Source organism: Callospermophilus lateralis, chromosome 4, assembly GCF_048772815.1.
Source record: "Callospermophilus lateralis isolate mCalLat2 chromosome 4, mCalLat2.hap1, whole genome shotgun sequence".
NCBI lineage: Eukaryota > Metazoa > Chordata > Mammalia > Rodentia > Sciuridae > Callospermophilus > Callospermophilus lateralis.
Window position 1 is genome coordinate 153414220 of NC_135308.1, and position 19628 is coordinate 153433847.

The window sequence follows — 19628 nt, forward strand, 5'->3', positions numbered from 1 at the left end:
AAATAGAAAGCTTTCCTCGCCTGCCCTGAACAGAAGGTGCATATCAAAGTGAATGGGTGATGCCCCCCGCAGGGGCTCCGGTGGCACCCTGGGGCTCGCTGCCTCCTGCTCTTTCCCAGGTGTGCAGCAGGGGTGGGCAGCTGTGCCAAAGGTAGCCCGGTGTGTGTCTACACGGATGAATCGCTGTCTGTGTCCCCAGGAAGTAGCCGCCACTGCACACTCCCTTGATTCCGAAACACGGCCCTTTTCACGTTTTAGCATTTCTCAATTTGAACTGGGTCTTTCAATGGATGTGTACATTTAATGAGTTGAGGTTTGGGGTGTTTTCCGCCCCCCTCCTAAAATCTACCATTCATTCTGTGACATTTTAAAACCTTAAAAAATTGGGATTAGGTTCAGCTGTGAGAAACTGCTGTCTTAGGGGTTAAAAAATGGTCAGACCTCAGCGCTTCCTTTGGTTCCTTCCAGTGGTGCTCTGTGATGAGTTAATTCATTTAGCCCTCATTACAACCTCATAAACAGGTATTTTGAATCCGCCGTGGAAGAGAACACCAAGGCCCAGAGATGCTGAGTGACTTCTGCAAGGTCACAGAGCTAGTGAGTGAGGAGCCAGGACTGGGACCCAGCCCCACATGGGCCACTGTCTGCGTTGGTACCACCTCAGAGCCCCAGCTTGAGCCACCCACAGAGGACCTTTGGGACTAATCCCAGTGCTCCTTCTGAAAGAAATGGGTTGCTGCATCTTTATAGAAAAAGAGTGAAGGGTCAAGGAGAAAGTGGGAAGAGCCCCAGATCCACGGGAGGTCGGCTCTCCATGGTAACATGGTGTGAAGAATTCGGCCTCATCCTCCTTCAGTTCTTCCACAGGGCTGCATGCTTCTGAGTCCTAGGACCCAGGCACCCACCCAGCAATTCACACGAAACCTGAGTGGCAGGTACTCATCAGCATGCCCCTAGCAACCGCTACCCACCTGCTGTGTCCTTGGTCCTGGCCAGACTCACCTGCCATACCTTGGCCTCCAACATTGAACCCTGTCTGTAAAGGCCGATTGCTGCCTCTGAGACCTGCCTCGGGAGCGTCTGGCCTGAAATCACTGTGCTCACAGGTGCCACTTAGAGGAGAATGCAGGTGTCTGTCCCAACACAGCCACCTCCACACGCCCTGCCGGTCTCCAGAGGAGAGTGACCTCAGGCTGGGCTCGTTCCTTTCTGCCACCTGCAGGGTCAGGTCCAGAGCTTAGCCTGGCCATGTCTACACAGTGGTGCCCTGATACACCAGAGAGCCACCCGCTCATGCCCAGAGGAGCCCTCCTGAGCCCTCATCCATTTGGGGTGCCCAGAAACCAGAGCGAATTCCACCTCTGGTCCCACGGCCTGGAGACGGAGTGTGCAAAGGACCTGGAGCAGACACTCCACAAACACCAGTGAATCAAGGGCACCGTGGGAACAGCAGTGTCCAGTGCCTGTCATTTAGTAGGTGCTCAGAAATAGTTGAAGGGTAGATGGACGGATGGATGGACAGACGGATGGATCATAGCTGGGCACGTGTGAGAGAGTTCACGTTCCTTAAACCTTTGGGGATGAATGGAAAGAGCCCAGGAACTGCTGGGGTTCACTCTGGCCTCAGCCCTCTCTCTTTCCCCGTCTCTGCTGAACCTCAAGTTTCTGTCATTGCAAATACCCCGTGTCCTCAGATGTCCTCAATAGACTTCATTTTTTATAAAAGTTTTAGATTTACAGGAAAATTGATAAGATGGTACAGAGTTCCGGTGGACACCCCCCCACACTTCTCCCGTGATGAACAGCTCACATTAACCTGGCCCATTGGTTATAATTAATGATTTAACACTGATACATTATTACTAAGTAATTCCAAACTGTTCAGATCTCCTTGGTTCTTTCCCAGTGTCTTTTCCGGCTCCAGGATCCCATCCAGGTCACCACCGTGCAGTCAGTTGTCAATTCTCCTTAGGTTTCTCTAGACTGAGATGGTTTTTCAGATTCTTCTTGCTTTTGATGCTTTTGATGATGTTGTTGGTACCAGGGATGGAACTGAGGTGTGCTTAACCACTGAGTCACATCCCCAGCCCATTTTTTTTTTTTTAATTTTGAGACAGGGCCTCACTAAGTTGCTGAGGCTGACTTTGAACTTGAGATCCTCCTGCCTCAGCCTCCTGAGCTGCTGGGATTATACGCGTGCATCACCACGGCCTGACAGTTTTGAGTATCAGTTCAGATCCTGTAGGCTGACCCTCCAGTAAAATACATCCAAAATTTTTTCTCAAGTTTAGACTGAAGTTCAGATTGGGGTGGGGGCACCCAGAGACACAGCACCATTGTCATGGCATCCTCTGGGGGGGGGCACATCCCCTCAAAGGCATTATGGCCTTTGATGTTGCCCTTTCTCACGTGGTTGGGTAGCGTTTGTGGGTTCCGGTTCTGTGGATCTACTTCCCTGTTGTACTCTTGGGATGAAGTCGGCGTGTGCAGCCCTTGTTTGAACAGGAGCAAGCTACACCTCTCCAACTGAAATGTCTGAAGGTCATCCATTTGGGACAATCCCGGCACCCCTCCAAGTTACCTCCTCAGGTGACACAATCCATCTTGAAGTCAGAGAGAGCGGTCAGGTTGGGAGTTCCAGGGACAGGAGGGCCTGCCTTGGGGGCCTAGTACACTCCTTCCGTGGTGTGAGAGACCTCGGATGCTCAGTAAAACCCTATCAAATCCAATTAAAATCGAAACCACACACACAGACCCTCCCGGCAGGAGCCACCGCTGCTCGGGCCACCTGTCTCAGAAATGCATTTCCATTACTTCCCTCTGAGTGGGGTAAAGGTGACTCCCAGCAAGACTCAAGGGAAACCCCACGCAGGTGAGCAAGCCCAGGGACAGCGGTCACACGGTCTGCACAAAGACATCTAACCAGCAAGCACTCCTCTCGCATTCTCCGTGGGTCTGGCCCTCTGGGGTCACAGAGGTGAGGAAATGTGGTCCGACTGATGTAAACCTAGACAAGGGGTATTCCTAACCTTAGGGGCCAAGACCGCAGCTGTGTGTTACCTCATGGTTTCTGTGGATCAGAAGTCTGGGGACAGTGTGACTCAGCAGACTTCTCTTCTTAGGGTCTCAGGGGCAAGACCAAGGTGTTCCCAGGATCCTGTTTCCTTTTGGAGGCTTCGGGGAAGAACTGCTTCCCGCTCACTATGCTCCTTGTGATTGTGAGACTGTGGTCTGTCTCCTTGTGGCTTCTGGCTGGGGTCCCCTGTCTTCCTAGAGTGGTGCCTGCTACCCTTGCAGGCTGCCCTGTGGCCCCTCCACCTGACGCCAACAACAGAACAGAGCCCCGTGGCTTCCTCTTGACCCCACCCCTCTGGGTCCTCTTCTGACTGGGTTTTTAAGGGCTCCTGTGGTTACACTGGGCTCGCCCAGATAGGCCAGGATGCTCCCCCTGTTTTAAGGTTACCTGTCTGTCATGGCTGCGTTCTGAATGCTGTGCTTCCCCCAAGGTCCCATGTTGACCCCCGAACCCCCAAGATGATGATACTGAGAAGGACTGCCTTTGGCAGCTGGTTGGGATATAAGTGCCCTTTTGAAAGAGGCCCCAGAGAGATGCCCCACCCCTTCTACCACAGGAGAACCCAAGAGGGCCCTCACCACACAGTGAATCTGCCCTCACGTTGATTTTTCGGCTTCTAGAACTGCAAGAAATAAATTTTTTGTTGTCAGGAGTACCCACCTTGAGGTGTTTTGTTATAGCTTCACAGACCAAGGCAACAGCTTTAATCACCCCTGCACAGTCCCTATTGCCTGTGTGAGGACCTCTTCATGGGTGAGGGGTGGCTCTTGGTACTCAGTGCCAGGGATCACAGCACTCTCTCCCATGGGGGCTGTAATTCTGCCTGCTGAAGTGCCACTCCATGCCCGTGCACAGGGGTCCCATATGGAGTGTTAAAATGTGGATTCTCTCAGATGCCACTGAGGTCGCTCTAGTAGCACACGGTGAACAAGGCTTCAGGCCAGAGAAACCCTATTGTCAGCCCCCAGCGCAGGTCAGACTACAGAGAGAAATGCAGCACGTGAAACCCATGGTTCTCAAACTTATGGGAGCTTCAGCAGCACCGGAAAATATGGATCATACAGCTCTCTGGACCCCACTCTTGAGCCAGAAGGTCTGGGGTGAGATCCAGGAATTTATATTGCTACAAACTTTCGGGTGATGTTAATGCTGCTGGTCCAGGGACCACACTTTGGGACCCAGTGTGTTCAGCCGCGAGGCGGGCAGTTCCTATAATCGTACCTCGGTGGATCACATCTGAGGTGACACGATGCCTTCTGCAGTCTGGCCATTTAACTGAGGGGTTTGGATTTTCTTTCCTTTGTATCCTTTTGTCTTGGGAGCACCATGAATCAGATGCAAGAATAGCTTGAATCCCTGACATCGCTTGTGGTCCCAAGCCCATCTTTTAAAATGCAAAATTTTATTTATTGTATTTTATTACAAAAGCAATATTCATTTGTCATACCAATAAAAAGAAAGGAAACAATCATAATCTCCCCCAAAGGCGACTGCTCTATTCCTCTAAGCCTATTTGGGTGTTTTATATCCCCCTCCAAAAAAAAAAAAGAAAACATGGTACAAACTGTGTTGTAACCACTTTTCTTATTTAGTGTGTTGTTGTTTGTCAGATTTTTGTTACTATAACAAAATACCTGAAACAATTGATTTAAAAGAGGGAAGGTTCATTTGACTCACAGTTTCAGAGGTTCCAGGCCCTGCGTCAGTGTGCCCATTCCTTCTAGGCCTGTGGCGAGGCAGCTCCTCACGGCAGGAGCCCAGAGCGGAGAAAGCTGCTCACCTCCTGGCAGCTGGGGAGCCAAGAGGGAGAGAGCAGAAGAGACCAAGCTCCCATAACCCCCCTTGGGGGAGCATCCTCGATGACCTATGAACCTAAGAAACGCCCCCCCCCATTTAAGTCTCAACTCAGAAGGGGCTTACTCACTCATCACCTCCCACTGGTGTCAGGGCTGGGGACCATGACACTTTAACACATAGGCCTTTGGGAGACACTTATCCAAACCATAGAAACCGTAAATATTTTTCTAACCGCTATTTTCACCCCCTTCCTTTCACCCTCCTTTGCCCAATAAAAAGCAGCTGATCGCTGTGAGTCCCTCTTGCCTCCTGCGAGCTGAGGGTCGAGGGAGATGGATGAACACAAAGGCTCCAAGTGGGAAGAGGCAAACCGTGAGGGCCGGGCAGTCACAAAGCCGCCAAGCCCCGAGCCCTCAGGGGCGGCTGGAATCCGGGATCACAGAACTGACCCCTGCGCTTCTGCTTCATTTTAGGATGATGTGATTTGAAGGCTTCCTCCCAGATCTAGGAATGCTTCAGCCCCCAGAATCTAGCCCGTGAGAGAGCAAGGCTCAGGAACATTTGCCGTGTCCCTGGAGAGAACCCAGAGGGCTTCCCGCTACTCGGGCCAATTCGTGGCTTCCAGAACTTAAGATTAATTGTAGAGATGGATTCGAGATCAAGAACTTGTTTTCTGTTCTCTGAACTGCAGACCCCTGCTTTCCCATGGATGATAGATGATCATGGCAAGACCCAGGAATTGCATTAAAGTTTCTCAAGCTTGCAGCAGAGAACTCACTAGAAATAGGGGACACACAGTGCCCACTCTCCAGGGGATTTCTCATGGAACCTGCCAGGTGTAGGCTCCTCTCAGCTGGGGACACACTCCTGTAGTCACAGCCCGAGTTGCCACAGCCCCCGTAATGCAGCTCCTCCTTCTCCACAGAATGAAGTGATCAGCCAGCAGCTCTGCGTCATCTTCACCCACTGCTACGGGCCATACCCCATCCCCAAGCTGACGGAGATCAAACGGAAGCAGACCTCGCGCTTGGGTGAGTAGCACCCTGAGGCCCGCCTGGGCTGCTCCTCCGGAATGCAGGGACAGGGAGCAAACACCATGATAAGAGTAAAGGACACCGTGGCGCCCGCCTCTAATCCCAGAGGCTCAGGAGGCTGAGGCAGGAGGATGGCAAGTTCAAACCCAGCCTCAGTAACTCAGCAAGGCTCTAAGCAACTCAGTGAGAGTCTGACTCTAAATAAAATATTTAAAAGGGCTGGGGATGTGGCTCAGTGGATAAGCACCTCTGGGTTCAATCCCTGACCAAAAAAAAAAAATGGGGGTGAGAGGTGTTTCCAGGGCAAATGAGATAGATGGAGAGTCAGGCGGATGGAAATGGGATTAACCCCACATCAGGCATCTCTCTGGAGAATCTCCCTTGGGAATGTGGTCAAGGAGACTTCCCGGTGCCTAGCCTTGAACAGGTAGACTTTTCTCCCCTGGTCACAGACGTGGGGACAGCCGAGGTCTCCTGATCCACACATGTCCCCCGCACAGTAGGCTGTGATAGAGGCCACGCGGCGTGTGGTGACTCTGTCCCCCAAACTCCAAGTCCTCTAAGACCCTCCTCTTCCCTAGGGAGGAAGGAGCAGGGGACACTGATGAGCCAGCTGTGTCCACTAGAAATCCTCTGTAGGGAAGAGGAGAGAGAAGGCCCCTCCACCGTCACACACCCCTAAAGACACAGGGGCACATACCTGCGTTGAGGGGGCTGCACGCTCCAGAATCCACGAAAGTCACTCCCTGGTCACTGCACTGGCCAGCTTGAGCCTGCACCTGAACTCCTCTCTCTGTAGTAACCCTCAGGCCCCGGCGAGGTGACCCAGCCCACATTACGGCTGGAACTTGAAGTCAGCTCCACCCAAAGCCGTCACTCCACCGTTGTGCAGAGCCAGCTTCTGAGACTTTGTAGGAGAAAACCGTCCACCGGGCACTGGGCTCAATCAGAGGACCCGGGGCTGCTGCGGCCTGGGAGGAAGGCAGAGAAACACCCCGGGCTTCAAGGCCTGAAACCTGAAGCCACCTTTGTAAGGGTCTGTCCCCTTGCTTGCCTGGGGACCTATAAAATATTAAAGAGAAAGGATTCCCTTTCCTGTAGATGCTGGGAACTTTCCTACCCTGGGTCCTTTTCCTGGGGCGAGGAGGGGACATTTGAGAGATGGGAGCATCTGAAAATTCTCCCCTGTAACTAGACCACTCATTGGCCAGGGCGTGAGCCTGTGAAAGTTGTGAAAAGGCTGAGTTCATGGAACCGTTCCAAAGTATTTTCATTCCTGTCGTGAATGACTTGTGAAGGTGAACGAGACGCAACTTTTTGCGAAAAAGAAAAATCAAGCAACTGAATCAAAGGTTACCTATTTATCTTTTAGTCTGTGCATGTGAGAAAACGGGGGTGTACCAGAGTGGCCAGGGTGTACTGGAGTTGCAGAAAACAGGTGCTGGTCAAATATAACCAAGCAACAACTTGTAAAGATCAATTGAGTGAACAGATGTTAGACACTAAGGGTCACATTCCCAGGACATGGGAACAACGTCTTCTGCCTTATAAGGTGTCCTCATTGGGGCCAGCATTTGCAAGGGCCACATCAGTGGCCTGGCATAAAATGTGCTTTCCTGTGGCCACGGGGGGGGGGGGGATGTTTTCTCCCAAATCTGCAGAGATTTCTCTTGCCAGCACTGAAAAGCACCTGGTTTTCAGCCCAAGCATTAGAATTCCAAGGTTAGCACCAAATGAAAAAGAAAAAAAAAAAAGGCAGATCCAGGAGGCTCAGCACTCACAATAAGGGGGGGAAAGGGGGCATCTTAGAATTATTAACAAAGGAAATGTGATTCTGGAGTGGTTGGCATTTTTGAGACTGCATTGCAAGCTGGGGTCATTAAAGGTCTCCAGATAGTCATTCTTTAGGGACCTGCTTTAAAGGAGAGGTAAGAATGATCAGTGACAAGGGTCTCACCTGGCCTGGCTGCAAGTCCAGGCAGGTGATATCAATGAGTGAAATGGGTTCCATGGGCGAGACGTCAGGGAGTGGTGGGGACTGAGGCAAATGTGGGAGCACATGCCTCCTTTTTTTGTGGCACAGGGTCTTCCAGCCCTCACAGTGGATTCTGGGAGAGACGGTAAAGAGAGCTGGGGGTAGGAGATACTCACCAGTTGGGGAACAGGACGGGGGCTGGTTGGAGATGAGCACTAGGTATGAATAGCAGCCAGATGCAGGTCGCTGAGAGGCAGGAGAACAGCATCCCACGCTCGTCTTTAGAGCAAGTGGAGGAAAGAGGTCCAGTCACCTGAGGCCTCCCTGGGGCTTCTCTCCCTTTACTGGGGTGGTTCCAAGATTTTGAGGGACTTATTTTTTTAATTTAAAATTATAAAAGAAAGCGGGATTATAGCAGACTTCAACTTTTTTATGCTTTTTTTGATAATCTCTAAAGAAAAAATTTTATCCCACATGGGAAGAGGTGACGCAGCCAAGTCCCGACAGAGACCAACAAGCGGGCACCCTGGGAACCTCCAGCTGGGCAGCACAGGGACCCGGGGGCTCCTCTCTGAGTGAGAAGAGCAGCAGGAAGGCGTATTCTGTCCAGGAGGCAGCAGAGCCTGGGCACAGCGGCACCAAGGCAGGGCCCGCAGCCCATCAGCCAGGGGGACCAACTGCTGAGGGGTCAGGATACAGGGGCCTGGTCCCTGTCCTCCACCACCTGGGACAGCCTCAGCCAGCCCAGGAGGCGGCCAGCTTCCTTTCAGGACAGCTCTGTAAGCCCTGGGGAAGGTGCCTCAGTGACAAGCAGGGTCCTGGCTGGGAAGGGGCCTGACATCCTCGGCACTGCTTCTAGAAGAAAGAGGGTCCCCGTCATCTTTCATTCATCCAGAAGATACTGAGCGTCTACTTTAAGGGTCCTGCTTGTGGACCCACCACCGACGGCCATTCTGCCCAGTTGATGCATTTCGTCCTCACTCCTGTCCTGGGATCTTGGCCTGTTGCGAGCACTACCGTTCCCACTTTATGGAGGGGGAAACTGAGGCACAGGAGACATATAACCCAGCCAAGGTCACGCAGCTGAGGCTCTGGCTTCAGAGTCACGCTCTTACTGAAGTCAGTATGACAGGGACAGACAGGGATATGCTTTCCTGACCGGAGGCCCCAACAGGGAGGACACTGGCTCAGAGGGAGGAGAAGGGGAGTCAGGGTTGGTGGGGTGTCTGTGCTGGGCGGGGCTGGAGAGATGACGGTGACATGGCCCAGGACGGCGGGGTGGAGAGGATGGAGGGAGACGGGGTTCGGGATGCTTGGGGGAGCACGGCAGCTGTTTGGGGTGGAGGTTGTGGGTGGCCCTGCGAGAGGAAGCTGTCCTGTTGCCTTGGGTCCCTGGTTTAGGTAACTACCAGTGCCATTCTTAGGGACCAGAGCCACATGTTGCAAGGAGAATCTTTTCTCAGGTGAGTGGGGGACGTGGTGGCTGTTCAGACTGGGGAATTGGGCACAGGAATCTTCAAGGTCGGCCTTGGGGTGCTGCCGTTCAGCCAGCTATTAGGGGGTGACCTACTGCAACCCCTCTAGAGGTTAGGGTCACCTTAGTCTCACCTGCTTGGGGACTGACTCAGAGACTGGGGGCCAAGAGAGTTCCAGATCCCCAGCAAGACACAGTGCTGGGCTGGGGACAGACTGGCACCTGCAGGAGACTCGGGTCTGCATGGCTCAGTGACAGCTGAACTGGGGGATCCTTGTGTTTGACGAGGCCATCGGATCAGAGTGCCGAGTTCCAGTCCTGGCTTCCCCACATGTCACTGGTTTGGACAGGCCATCGTACGCTCTGCCAGTTTGCACAGGGCCCGGCACACCAAGAGCTGCGACCCAGAGTTCCATCATGTCTGTTATTATAAAAGATGATGGCCGGGGACAGGCTTATTTCTCACTGACCCTGAGAGCGAAGCACTGATTCTCAATCACCTGCAATCACAGGGTGGCGAGGGGCAGCTCAGTTGCAGGGGGACTGAGCCCAAGAAGAAGGAGTGGCACTCTTAGAGATGGGCAGGTGAACTCTGACCACGGGTGGGCCTTCTAAGGGGAAGTACTAATTTTTAACGCAAATAAGCATCTCCTGCGCCATCGGAATCTCAGTGCCCCGCGCCTTCCTCTGATGGATGCCGCCTCCTTTGGTCACTGTGGCTACCCGTGGCCGTGGTCTCCTCGGCTGTGCTAACTTGTGCTTTCTGCAGGAAGACTCCCAGCTTTCTTCCCACTGAAGCCTTTCCCTCCTTCCTCGTTCTAGATCCTCATTTTCTTAACAATAAAGAAATGTCTGATGTCACCTTCCTGGTAGAAGGAAGACCATTTTATGCTCACAAAGTGCTGCTGTTCACAGCCTCCCCAAGGTACGTGTCATCGGTTTTGCATGAAGCTCAATGAGGACTGTGTTGCTATTTTGAAGTTCAATATCAGTGGTATCTGCTGGACTGACAGAGTGTCTTCTCAATATCAGGGATTCCAGGGTACAGGGTACCCCTTTGTGCAAACCAGAATGAGGCACCATGGGCAGAACTTTCTATGCTGAGCACGGATTGGATTTTGGCTCCTTCAGCCAGGTGCCCTTGTGCAGTGAACAACTAAGGCCCCTTACATGGGCGAGAGACCCGCTCTCCAAGTGTCAGGGCACAGACTTAAGCCACCAAAATACAAAGATTCGACTCTTCCTTTTCCTTAACTGTGGAGTTAACAGAGGATAGTATGTAGTAACAAAAGAAGAAATTGCCCACCCTCTCTACTAGCTCAACTGTACTGCCCTTTCTCCTACGGATTTGATGGAGTTGGGTTGACACTTTAGAATCTTAGTACCTGAGGTGGGAGAGGACACTACGGAGCCAGAAACAGAAGCCCCTTTGAGGGACTTTGCTAAGGGCTATGTGACCAGCACTCTATGGGTTCCCCAGAGCACGCTGGCATCTCCAGTGCCCCCCAAACCAAACACAAGTCCCCCATGTCCCCTTGGCAGACAGCAAAAAGCACCCGTCCCTCGCGTAGCTCTTGTTTGTGACACCAGAGGAGCTGGATCGATAGTGAAGTCAGTTTCTTGGTTTTGACGAAGGTCCAACAGCCACATAAGATGTTAGCCCTGGGGGACACCAAGGGAGGGAAACAGGCCCTCGGCACCATCTCTGCAGCTCTCCTATGAATCTATCAGTATTTCAAAATCAAAATTTTAAAGAGAGAGGGACAGTCTTTCCCGATGTTTCTTGGTGCAGTGTGTTCTGCTGACGGGGTCTTTCCCGATGTTTCTTGGTGCAGTGTGCTCTGCTGACGGTGTCTCTGCCTTCAAGGAGCTTATGGTTTAGGAAAGGCCAGGACAGAAAGTCCCCTGTAGGGAGACCCTGAGGGAAGTCAGCAATATGTCAGGCTCCTACGGAGGGCGCAGAGGGACAGGCAGGGGGCAAGCTGACCATGGCCCCGGTGGCCAAGGAAGGGCCTGCGGCGGGTCCTGAAGGAAGACCGGTTTCAAAGGCACCATTCGTTCCGACCACCAGGCCGAGAAAGGATGGACTAGTTCAAGACACTTCTTAGCTTCCGAGTTTAGCTTCCAATTCGGTGCTGGTAGAATCCAGGGAGGGTTTGACTTTAAAGTCTCGGGCACTGTCCTTGCTGTATTTCAGAGCCGGGTGTAAAGGACTTCTGTCCTGAGCCGAGCCGAGGTCTTGCACCCCGGGGGTGTGCGTGTCTCTTGACCTCCCTTTGTGTCTTGCCCAGGTTCAAAGCGCTCCTCTCCAGCAAGCCGGCCAACGACAGCCCCTGCATCGAGATCGGCTACGTCAAGTACCCCATCTTCCAGGTGAGCCCTCAGGTGGCCCCTCAGGTGGCCCGGAACTCAGTGCTGGTGGTGCAGAGCACACACGGTCGCCTTCTTCCCCCACCCTAGGGGGCTGCCGTTGGAGAAGCCCCCGCAGAGAGCTGACCGCTTCCAGCACTCTGGTCTCCTGCCCACACCACCCCTTCCTGCCCACTTAGCCCTTCAGCAGCCCACGGGCACCTGCCTCTCCCACGGAGCTGGAGGCTGGGGACACAGAACTAAGGGACACCCTCTCCCAGAGACCCACAGTCTAGAGGGGGTGAGCAATTGGTTGATTACAGTACACGAGAGATGGGGTGAGCCAGCGTGCTGTGGCCACTCAGGCAGGACAGTTGGGGAGGCCTCTCAGATGAGGTCCTAAGGGCTGAAGGATCAAAGGCCAAGGGACAGCTGGGGAGCTCAGGAAGAAGGCTGAGCTCAAGAAAGAGGGTCAGAGCCAGGAGAACTGCAGGCACAACGTCCCTGCGTGGTGGCTGAGCAAAGCGTGATCGGGAACCCGCGGGCTTTTAGGAACCCAGGGCCATTTGAACCTTAGTCTGAACCCAGCATAGGCAGGAAAGGAGCTCGGTGCTGTGGGCAGCGGCTGGGCATGTGGCTTTGAGGCGCACGGCAGCCGCTTCCCTTCTCCTCCCTCCCAGTGCCTGGTTCCTAAGCCTCCCGTGCAGACGTCCTGCAGCCAGGAGGGATCCACGCCCCCAGCTCCTTCAGAGCCGGATTTCCAGAGCTCCGAGTCCCACTGGGGCACCTGGAGGCTGGCCGGCTCCTTACTGCCACACAGGCCAGGCCTGCAGGGAGACCCGGGTCCCCACACTGTCTTCCCCCAGGGTGGCTGGGGATGGGGTTCACAGAACTCCTCAGAGGCACCTGGTTCCTCCAACTCAATTCAGGAAGGATGACCCTGGAGAGAGTCCACCAGGGGGAAGACTCAGGCCACCACGGAAGCCTGCTCTTCTAGAAGGGCTGGTGGGCGTTGAGAAAGCAGGAGGCAGGACTGACCATGAGCAAGGTCATGCAGAGGAGGTCCTGACCTGGGTCTTGAATGACAGGGCCACCCTCCAGGAGGCCTCTGTTTAAAACCTGTGCCACTGACACAGTAGCATGCACCTATAATCCCAGCTATTTAGGATGTTGAGGCAGGAGGACTGTGAGTTCAAGGCCAGCCTCAGCAACTTAGCAAGACCCTGTCTCAAAATTTAAAAAAAATAAAATAAAACAGGCTGGGGATGTAGATCAGAAGTGAAGCATTCCTAGGTTCAATCCCAGTACCAAAAAAAAAAAAAAGTTAAAATCAGTGCCCCTTGTGTGAGCTTGAGCAAATCATCCAATCTTTCTGAGCTTCAGTTTCCTCATCTGGCTAAGGGGAGAGAGGGAGAGTGTTCTAGAGAGGGAACAGCTAAACCAAGGCTCAAAGTGGAAAGCTGTGGGGTGTGTTTGAGGAAAAGTGACCATCAGTCCATTCACTCTGTGCCATTACGGTGTAGGGGAGGCTAAAGATGCATTGAGACCACCTAGTGTGGGAAGAAGGAGAGTCAAAAGGCGGCTCCTCCCTCCACCACTGAGGCCTAGATCCTGCTGTGGGGAGGGCCACTAAGAAGGCACCATGCCTCCCACTAGCCCCAAAGCTTGCTGCTGAGGTGCCTGAATTTTCACCATTAGAGATGCACTCCTTTGTGATGATTGAAACTTCAAAATAAAGAACCCTCCCTAAATAACCAATAATAAGATACTCTAAACCTCTTTTAAAAAAAAAAAATACCTGGAGATTTAACCCAAGGATGCTTTACCACTGAAGTATATCCTCAGCTTTTTTTTTTTTTTTTTTTTTGAGACAGAGTCTCACTAAGTTATTGAGGACTTCACTAAATTGCTGAGATTGGCCTTGAATTTGCAGTCCTCCTGTCTCAGCCTCCCTAGTCACTTGACATATTAGTCATCGTCACCTCTGTGTCTTGGGTTCTGGAGGAGATTTGAATCCCTTGCAGAGATCAAATAAGACAATGTGAGAAAACATCCACCTTGCACATGGGCACATTGTGGCAATCTTCAAGTGGGTGGTTTTCTAAGCTGCAACTGATATTATCACCTTCCTGCTATGCCCAAGACATAGGGGGTGTCTCCCACTAACGTGGAGGAGGTTGGGGACCAGAGAAGATACCGGAGCCTTCAGGTGGGCTGGGAATGGGCACACTCCAGGCATCCGCATGCCCATTTCCCCTCTCCCAGGCTGAGGGCTACTGAGAGCAAAGCAGCCACAGCCCCATCCTGAATGACAGCTGGTGGATTCAGAGGCTGCCAGGAGATCATTGCTTTGCCTTAGGGTCCGGGGTGAGCGGCATGGAGACGTACTTCAGGAGCTCTGTGAGGGCCTGGCCTCTGCCCACATGGGTTCTCGGGCATATTATTCCTGGCATTTCTACAGATGAAGAAATTGAGACCTAGAGAACTTCACAAATGTGCCCAAAGTCTCAGTCTTAAGAATAACAGACAGAGCCAGGATTTGAACCCAGTCTGTCCAGTAGGAGCCTTGTTCGGGAGCATCTTCCCTAAATAGGAATCCTGGTTAGAAGGACAGTTTCCCCTCCTGAGCTTTAACCAGGTGTGAGGCTTGAAGCCTGCTTCTCAGCCTCAGCTGGCCCAGCAGATCTCCCAGGGGGCTCTGAAGATCCCCCAGGGAAGGCCCTGTTAAGTCAGAACCACAGGGTGGGGCCCGGCATCCGCATGAAGCATCTCCCCCTCCCATCTCCCCATGGCAGCCCAGAGCTCTGAGGTACACCACGTTCTTGTCCATCAGCAGGTGTCTGAGTCACCTGGGGACAGGTAGGAGACTTGTGAAAACACAGAAGTCGTGTTGGATGCAGGCACCCGGGCCTCCCCCCACCCCAGCTGATTCTGCAGACATAAGAATTCACATTTCTGACAAGAACCCTGGGGATGCTGCTGGGCTGACCCTGGAACCACTCTGAGAATCGCTGCTCCTGAGGGAGCTCTTTCACGAGGCCCCTGACTTCTCACGGCTGCTCCTGGCACTCTGTGGGGTTTTCTTCCTGCCCTCTGGAAGGGCCCAGGCCCTCCTTAGAGCCGCCCAGCCCTGCAGGAGAATCTGACAGCCAAGTTTGGAGCTTGAGCTGCAGGCAGAAGAACATGCGCTTCCCCAGCTCTCCCGGTGCTCGTGAAAGGGCCACTGCCACCATTAAGCCTGGGACTAATTGGGGAGGTTCATGGAATAAGAAACTGGCTCATAGTAGACACTCAATAAATATTTGTTGAGCAGATCCACTGAATAAGAGCCCTGCGTGGGAACGGGCCGCCTGAGCAGAGTCCACAGGCCTGTAATTGCTTTCACTGGGGATGGTTTCCTGGCCACATTAGCCTCAAGTTACTATAATGGGAAAGGACAACTCAACAGGCTCTGGGGACTCGTCCCTGTGCAGGCCCCTTCCCCATAAAAGAAGAAAAGCCTCATTTGTGGCTTGAAATAGGCAGAGGAAGGCTCCCCGGAGGGAGGCCTCCCGGGGCCTGTGCGCTCCACTCCCTGCTGGTAGAAGTTTAGCAAATGAGCCAGCTTTGGGCCCCCCACACAACCCCGCCCCCCAAGACTGTTTAGCATCACGGGCCAGATCCCAGCAGCTGAGGCTGCACCTGGAAGCCTGGGCCTCTGCCAGGCTGTGAATACCATTCAGGTCCTTGCTTCCTGCAGGTTGGCTGCTGCCAAGAAAAACAAGTCCATAAATAAGCCCCACGGCCTAATGTGGGTGCATTTCACCCCTGCAGAAGGCTGTGCTGCCAGCCGCTGGCTGGCGGTGGTCTGGGACAGCCCAATTTAAATTCCATTAGCCCCAGGACCTCCAACCGCTACGGAGAGCATTTCAAGTCCGTGGCTCAACCTTGACTAAATGAGATAACAGGATACAGAAGTGCTTTGTAAATGAAGAGGCCCTCCATTTACCATGAAGGGTTGGGGTCAGATATTCTGTTATGCTGCTTATTATTGTTGTTTGGGCCTGTATGAAAGAGAGGTGCTCAGGGAACGAAAAATTGATCTCAGTAAGACCAAGATCCCTGCGTTCGCTGACTTGGTCTTGTGGATGCTTATGAGGATCGGGTGGGAGAAGGGAAGGTAAACCATGCAGTGTTATTTCACCAGGTCTCGCTGCCACCAACTCTGCCATTGGCAGGTGGTGTCAAAAGCCTGGCGGCAGAACCTCCCAAACACAAAAGAGGCAGGGGAAGTTCTGTGTTTATGGCGCGTGCGGTAGGGAGGGAGAGCATGGGTGAAAATTACCTCTAGATGGGGAATAGGGGTGGGAGGGAAAGGGAGGGAGGATGGGAATAGTAAGGATAGTGGAAGGAGACGGTCATCATTATGCAAAATTCATGAATGAAGATGTGAATTTGGTGTCAACATACCATGAATGCACTGTGCTCTTTAGATGGTGGCCCCGAGGGTCCTGACCCAGGGGAACTCGTTCCGTCCACATCATGATCCCGTGAGGGTTGCAGGTCCCATCCCCACTTTACAGAGATGAGCCAAGTTTAGGTTTAGCTTGGCCCTGTTCGTGGACGTGCCCCCAGGGGCTGGGAGCCACAGATTTCAGTGTGCCACTCAGGAAGACTCTTTCCAAGTGGGCCTTCCCGCGCGAGGCAGTGGGTGGGCGTCCCGGAGTGGACGTGCCTGAACAGCTTACTGATGTGCCGTGTGACAGAGGCTGGCTCACCGTGTCCTCTCTCCCTTCCAGTTGGTCATGCAGTATCTCTACTATGGAGGCCCAGAGTCACTTCTCATTAAAAACAACGAGATCATGGAGGTAAGGAGCCCACGGTGCCCTTGACCCCCTAGGCTCCCCTGGGGTGAGGGGCATCTCCATAAGCTGCGTGACGGGCCACCTCAGCAGCCTCTCGGGACTACACTGGGTGAAGGCTTTGAACTGCTAGTCCCCAGGGGGCCCTTTCGGTTGTCCTCAGTGAACCCAGGTTGTAACTGTCACCAAGAAGTCGGGGGGGGGGGGGGGGGGGGGTAGGACCGGCCCCGGCCCAGCTGGGGCTCCAATAGCATCATCAGAAAATGTCCTAGACAGTGTCTTCTCCCTTGTCATTTGTAAAAGAATCACATCCACTGTAAACATTCCTTAATCCCAGGCTGTCCCTCTCCCAGGAGGCAGAGCCAAGGCAGAGCACTGATCCCTGCCGGCTGTCCTCCTCCAGGGTCCCGCCCCCTCTGTCCAAGGCTGAGAGCGCCCCCTGCTCCTTTCCAGAAGTGGAGCCCAAATCAATTTTCCCAATCAAAGCTGGGAGTTTCCAGAAGCCAAAACTCACTGCCATGATCCTTAGCAAAGGAGCCAGACCTCCCCCTCGGGGGCTGGCCCCCTGCACCTGGTGGTTAAAGGTGTCAGCAGGATCCCTGTTCAGGAAGAGACCCCACGGTGGGTCAGCTATGGACACGGGGCCAGATTGGGACTGCATTCAGGCGCTGCCACTCCTGAGCTATGTGACCTTGGATAGGTTATTTGACCTCTCTGAGCCTCGGTTTCCTTGCCTGTAAAGCGGCAGTATAGTATCTATCCCACTGGATTTTCTAGAGGAGTCTAAAAGCATCTGTTTTTCAGTTGCTGGGAACAACTGCCACGTCCTTTTCTTCTTGCTCTTTCCTCCCTGACACACAGCGACTCCCTCGTTTCTCTGGACCCCTCCTCTGATACTTCTCACCCATCTCAGGACCAGGTGACAGGCTGAGGACACAGGCTCTTTTTTAAGCCTTTTTTTTTTTTAAGTTACTTTAAGATCAAAATAATAAATGCTTTTTTTATTTTTTACATTTACTCTAAAGGACATAGATGCACATCCAGCTGAAGAGGTCCACAGAGCAGGATGTGGAAGGGTCCCAAGCCCAGGAGCATCTGTCCCCACAGAGCTGGGGGTACCCCTTTCCAGGGCGGGGCTGTTTGCCAACCAGGATGGTCTCTGAGCCCGGTCCGTTAGCGATTTTTTGGAGGCAAATGCGTGTGCATTTAAATTGTTCAGACCACGCAAGAGGACTTGTAATGAACACGCAGCCCCCGCCCCACCCTGCCATGTTCACGTCCATTGCCTAAATAACACCACTCACCCTTATTTCTGGACATCTCTCAGGCATTCCGGGCTGACCTCCGGCTACACCAGGTGTGCTTGGGGCTCCCTGCCACCCGCTCCTCCATCCTCCCCATGGAGAGCTCTGTCACTCTGTCTGGTTCCTCTGGTGTCACCTTTCTATAGGGACAGCTTTATTTCCGGTCCCTCCCGACACTTCTGTGGCGGTGCTTGTCCTCCGGGCTCCTTATCTTCTCGGGGTTTCTCCCCCCCCACCCCGCCCCCCTCTGACCTTCTCGTGGTTTTAGCTTCTGTCTGCTGCGAAGTTTTTCCAGCTAGAGGCTCTGCAGCGGCACTGCGAGATCATCTGTGCGAAAAGCATCAACACCGACAACTGCGTGGATATCTACAACCACGCCAAGGTGAGCCACCCTGCCCTGCCCGTCCCTAGTAACCACCTGCTGCTTCTGGTCTCTGTGAATTTGACTTCTCCAAGGACCTCACAGCAGTGGAAATATATAAAATGCGTCCTTTTGTGATTAGTTTATTCCACTCAGCACAACATCATCGATGTGTTACCACGTGTCAGAGTACCCTTCCTTTTTAAGGCTGAGTAATATTCCATTCCGTCCGTGTGTGTATGTGTGTGTGGGTGTGTGTGTGTGTGTCTGTCTGTCTGTCTTGTATTTCATCTGCTCATCTGTCAGTAAGCACGTGGGTTGCTTTCACCTTTTGGCTGCCATGAATAATACTACTGTGAAGATAGGGGTTCAAATATCTGTTCGAGTCCCTGCTTTCAATCTTTTTGGGGTACCTACGCACAAGAGGAGTGCTGAGATTTGAACCTGGATTAGTTTTATTCTAAAACTCAGGTTCTTAACCTTTTGTTTACTGTCTGGCCTGATAAATGTTTGAAATGGTTCCAATAATCGTCAATCTTCAAAATAAGATTTTCTGATTGGCTTATTGGTAATGAGAAAGTACAGGCTTCTTCATACACTTGGACACACAAACCTACTCTGAGTGTTAATGATTATACCAAATTCTGGTTTCTCAGGACACAGGCAAATTTTTTTCTATCTTAAAACTAACTACTTTGTAAATGAGCATCCAAAGGGATCCTCTGTCTGCCCAGGAAGAGAGTCTGATTGACCTAATGGTTCTATGCCCTCCTCCTTGGGTCATGATCATTCAAATTGCCCCAAATCTGATGTCCACAAGTGGCTTTCCCACAGCCACCTCCTGGGCAGCAATTTAACCCTGGCTCCTTAGCCCTGCCCATGACTCATTATTTAACCTGAGGCCTGATGCGATGGGAGCCCAGCTGGGATATGGGCTTAGCATTCCTATGGTGGAAGAAAGGTCTCCGTCAGAAGGCATCTCTGCAGCCGAGGCTTTGACTTTTACAGTCACCAGCCTCCACTGCCACCTTCCAGGTCACATCCTAGAGGGAATAAACACCTGCCCTCCGTGATAAATGCGTGAAGGACAGGACAGAACCAGCAACCTCCTGCCCTTTCTGTCCCCTGCTTCCCTGTGAGGTGGAGGCCACAGCCCCATGATGATCCCATGCACTTCAGTGCTACAATCTGAGGCTAGTTTAATAAAAAGAGGTAGAAAAACAGTCGTGGGTGGTGACACACACCTGTAATCCCAGGAACTCGGGAGGCTAAGGCAGGAGGGTTGCAAGTTCGTAGCCAGCCTCAGCAACTTAGCAAGGACTGTCTCAAAAGAAAAAATTAAAAGGGATGGAGATTTGGCTCAGTGTTAGAGTGCTTACCTAGCATGCGCAAGGCCCTGGGTTCAATCACCAGGAAC

General features: G+C 52.7%; 1 protein-coding gene across 4 annotated transcripts in view; it reads left to right on the forward strand.

Moving 5' to 3' along the window:
* Nucleotides 1–19628, forward strand: part of Abtb3 (ankyrin repeat and BTB domain containing 3) — a 257515-nt gene that overhangs the window by 236131 nt on the left and 1756 nt on the right. For all 4 annotated transcript variants that reach the window (XM_076853254.2, XM_076853255.2, XM_076853256.2 and 1 more), the window contains 5 exons: nucleotides 5799–5904; nucleotides 10179–10281; nucleotides 11648–11729; nucleotides 16484–16552; nucleotides 18119–18232. In XM_076853254.2, the coding sequence (XP_076709369.1) occupies nucleotides 5799–5904; nucleotides 10179–10281; nucleotides 11648–11729; nucleotides 16484–16552; nucleotides 18119–18232 (474 nt within the window). The remainder of the gene's footprint in view (nucleotides 1–5798; nucleotides 5905–10178; nucleotides 10282–11647; nucleotides 11730–16483; nucleotides 16553–18118; nucleotides 18233–19628) is intronic.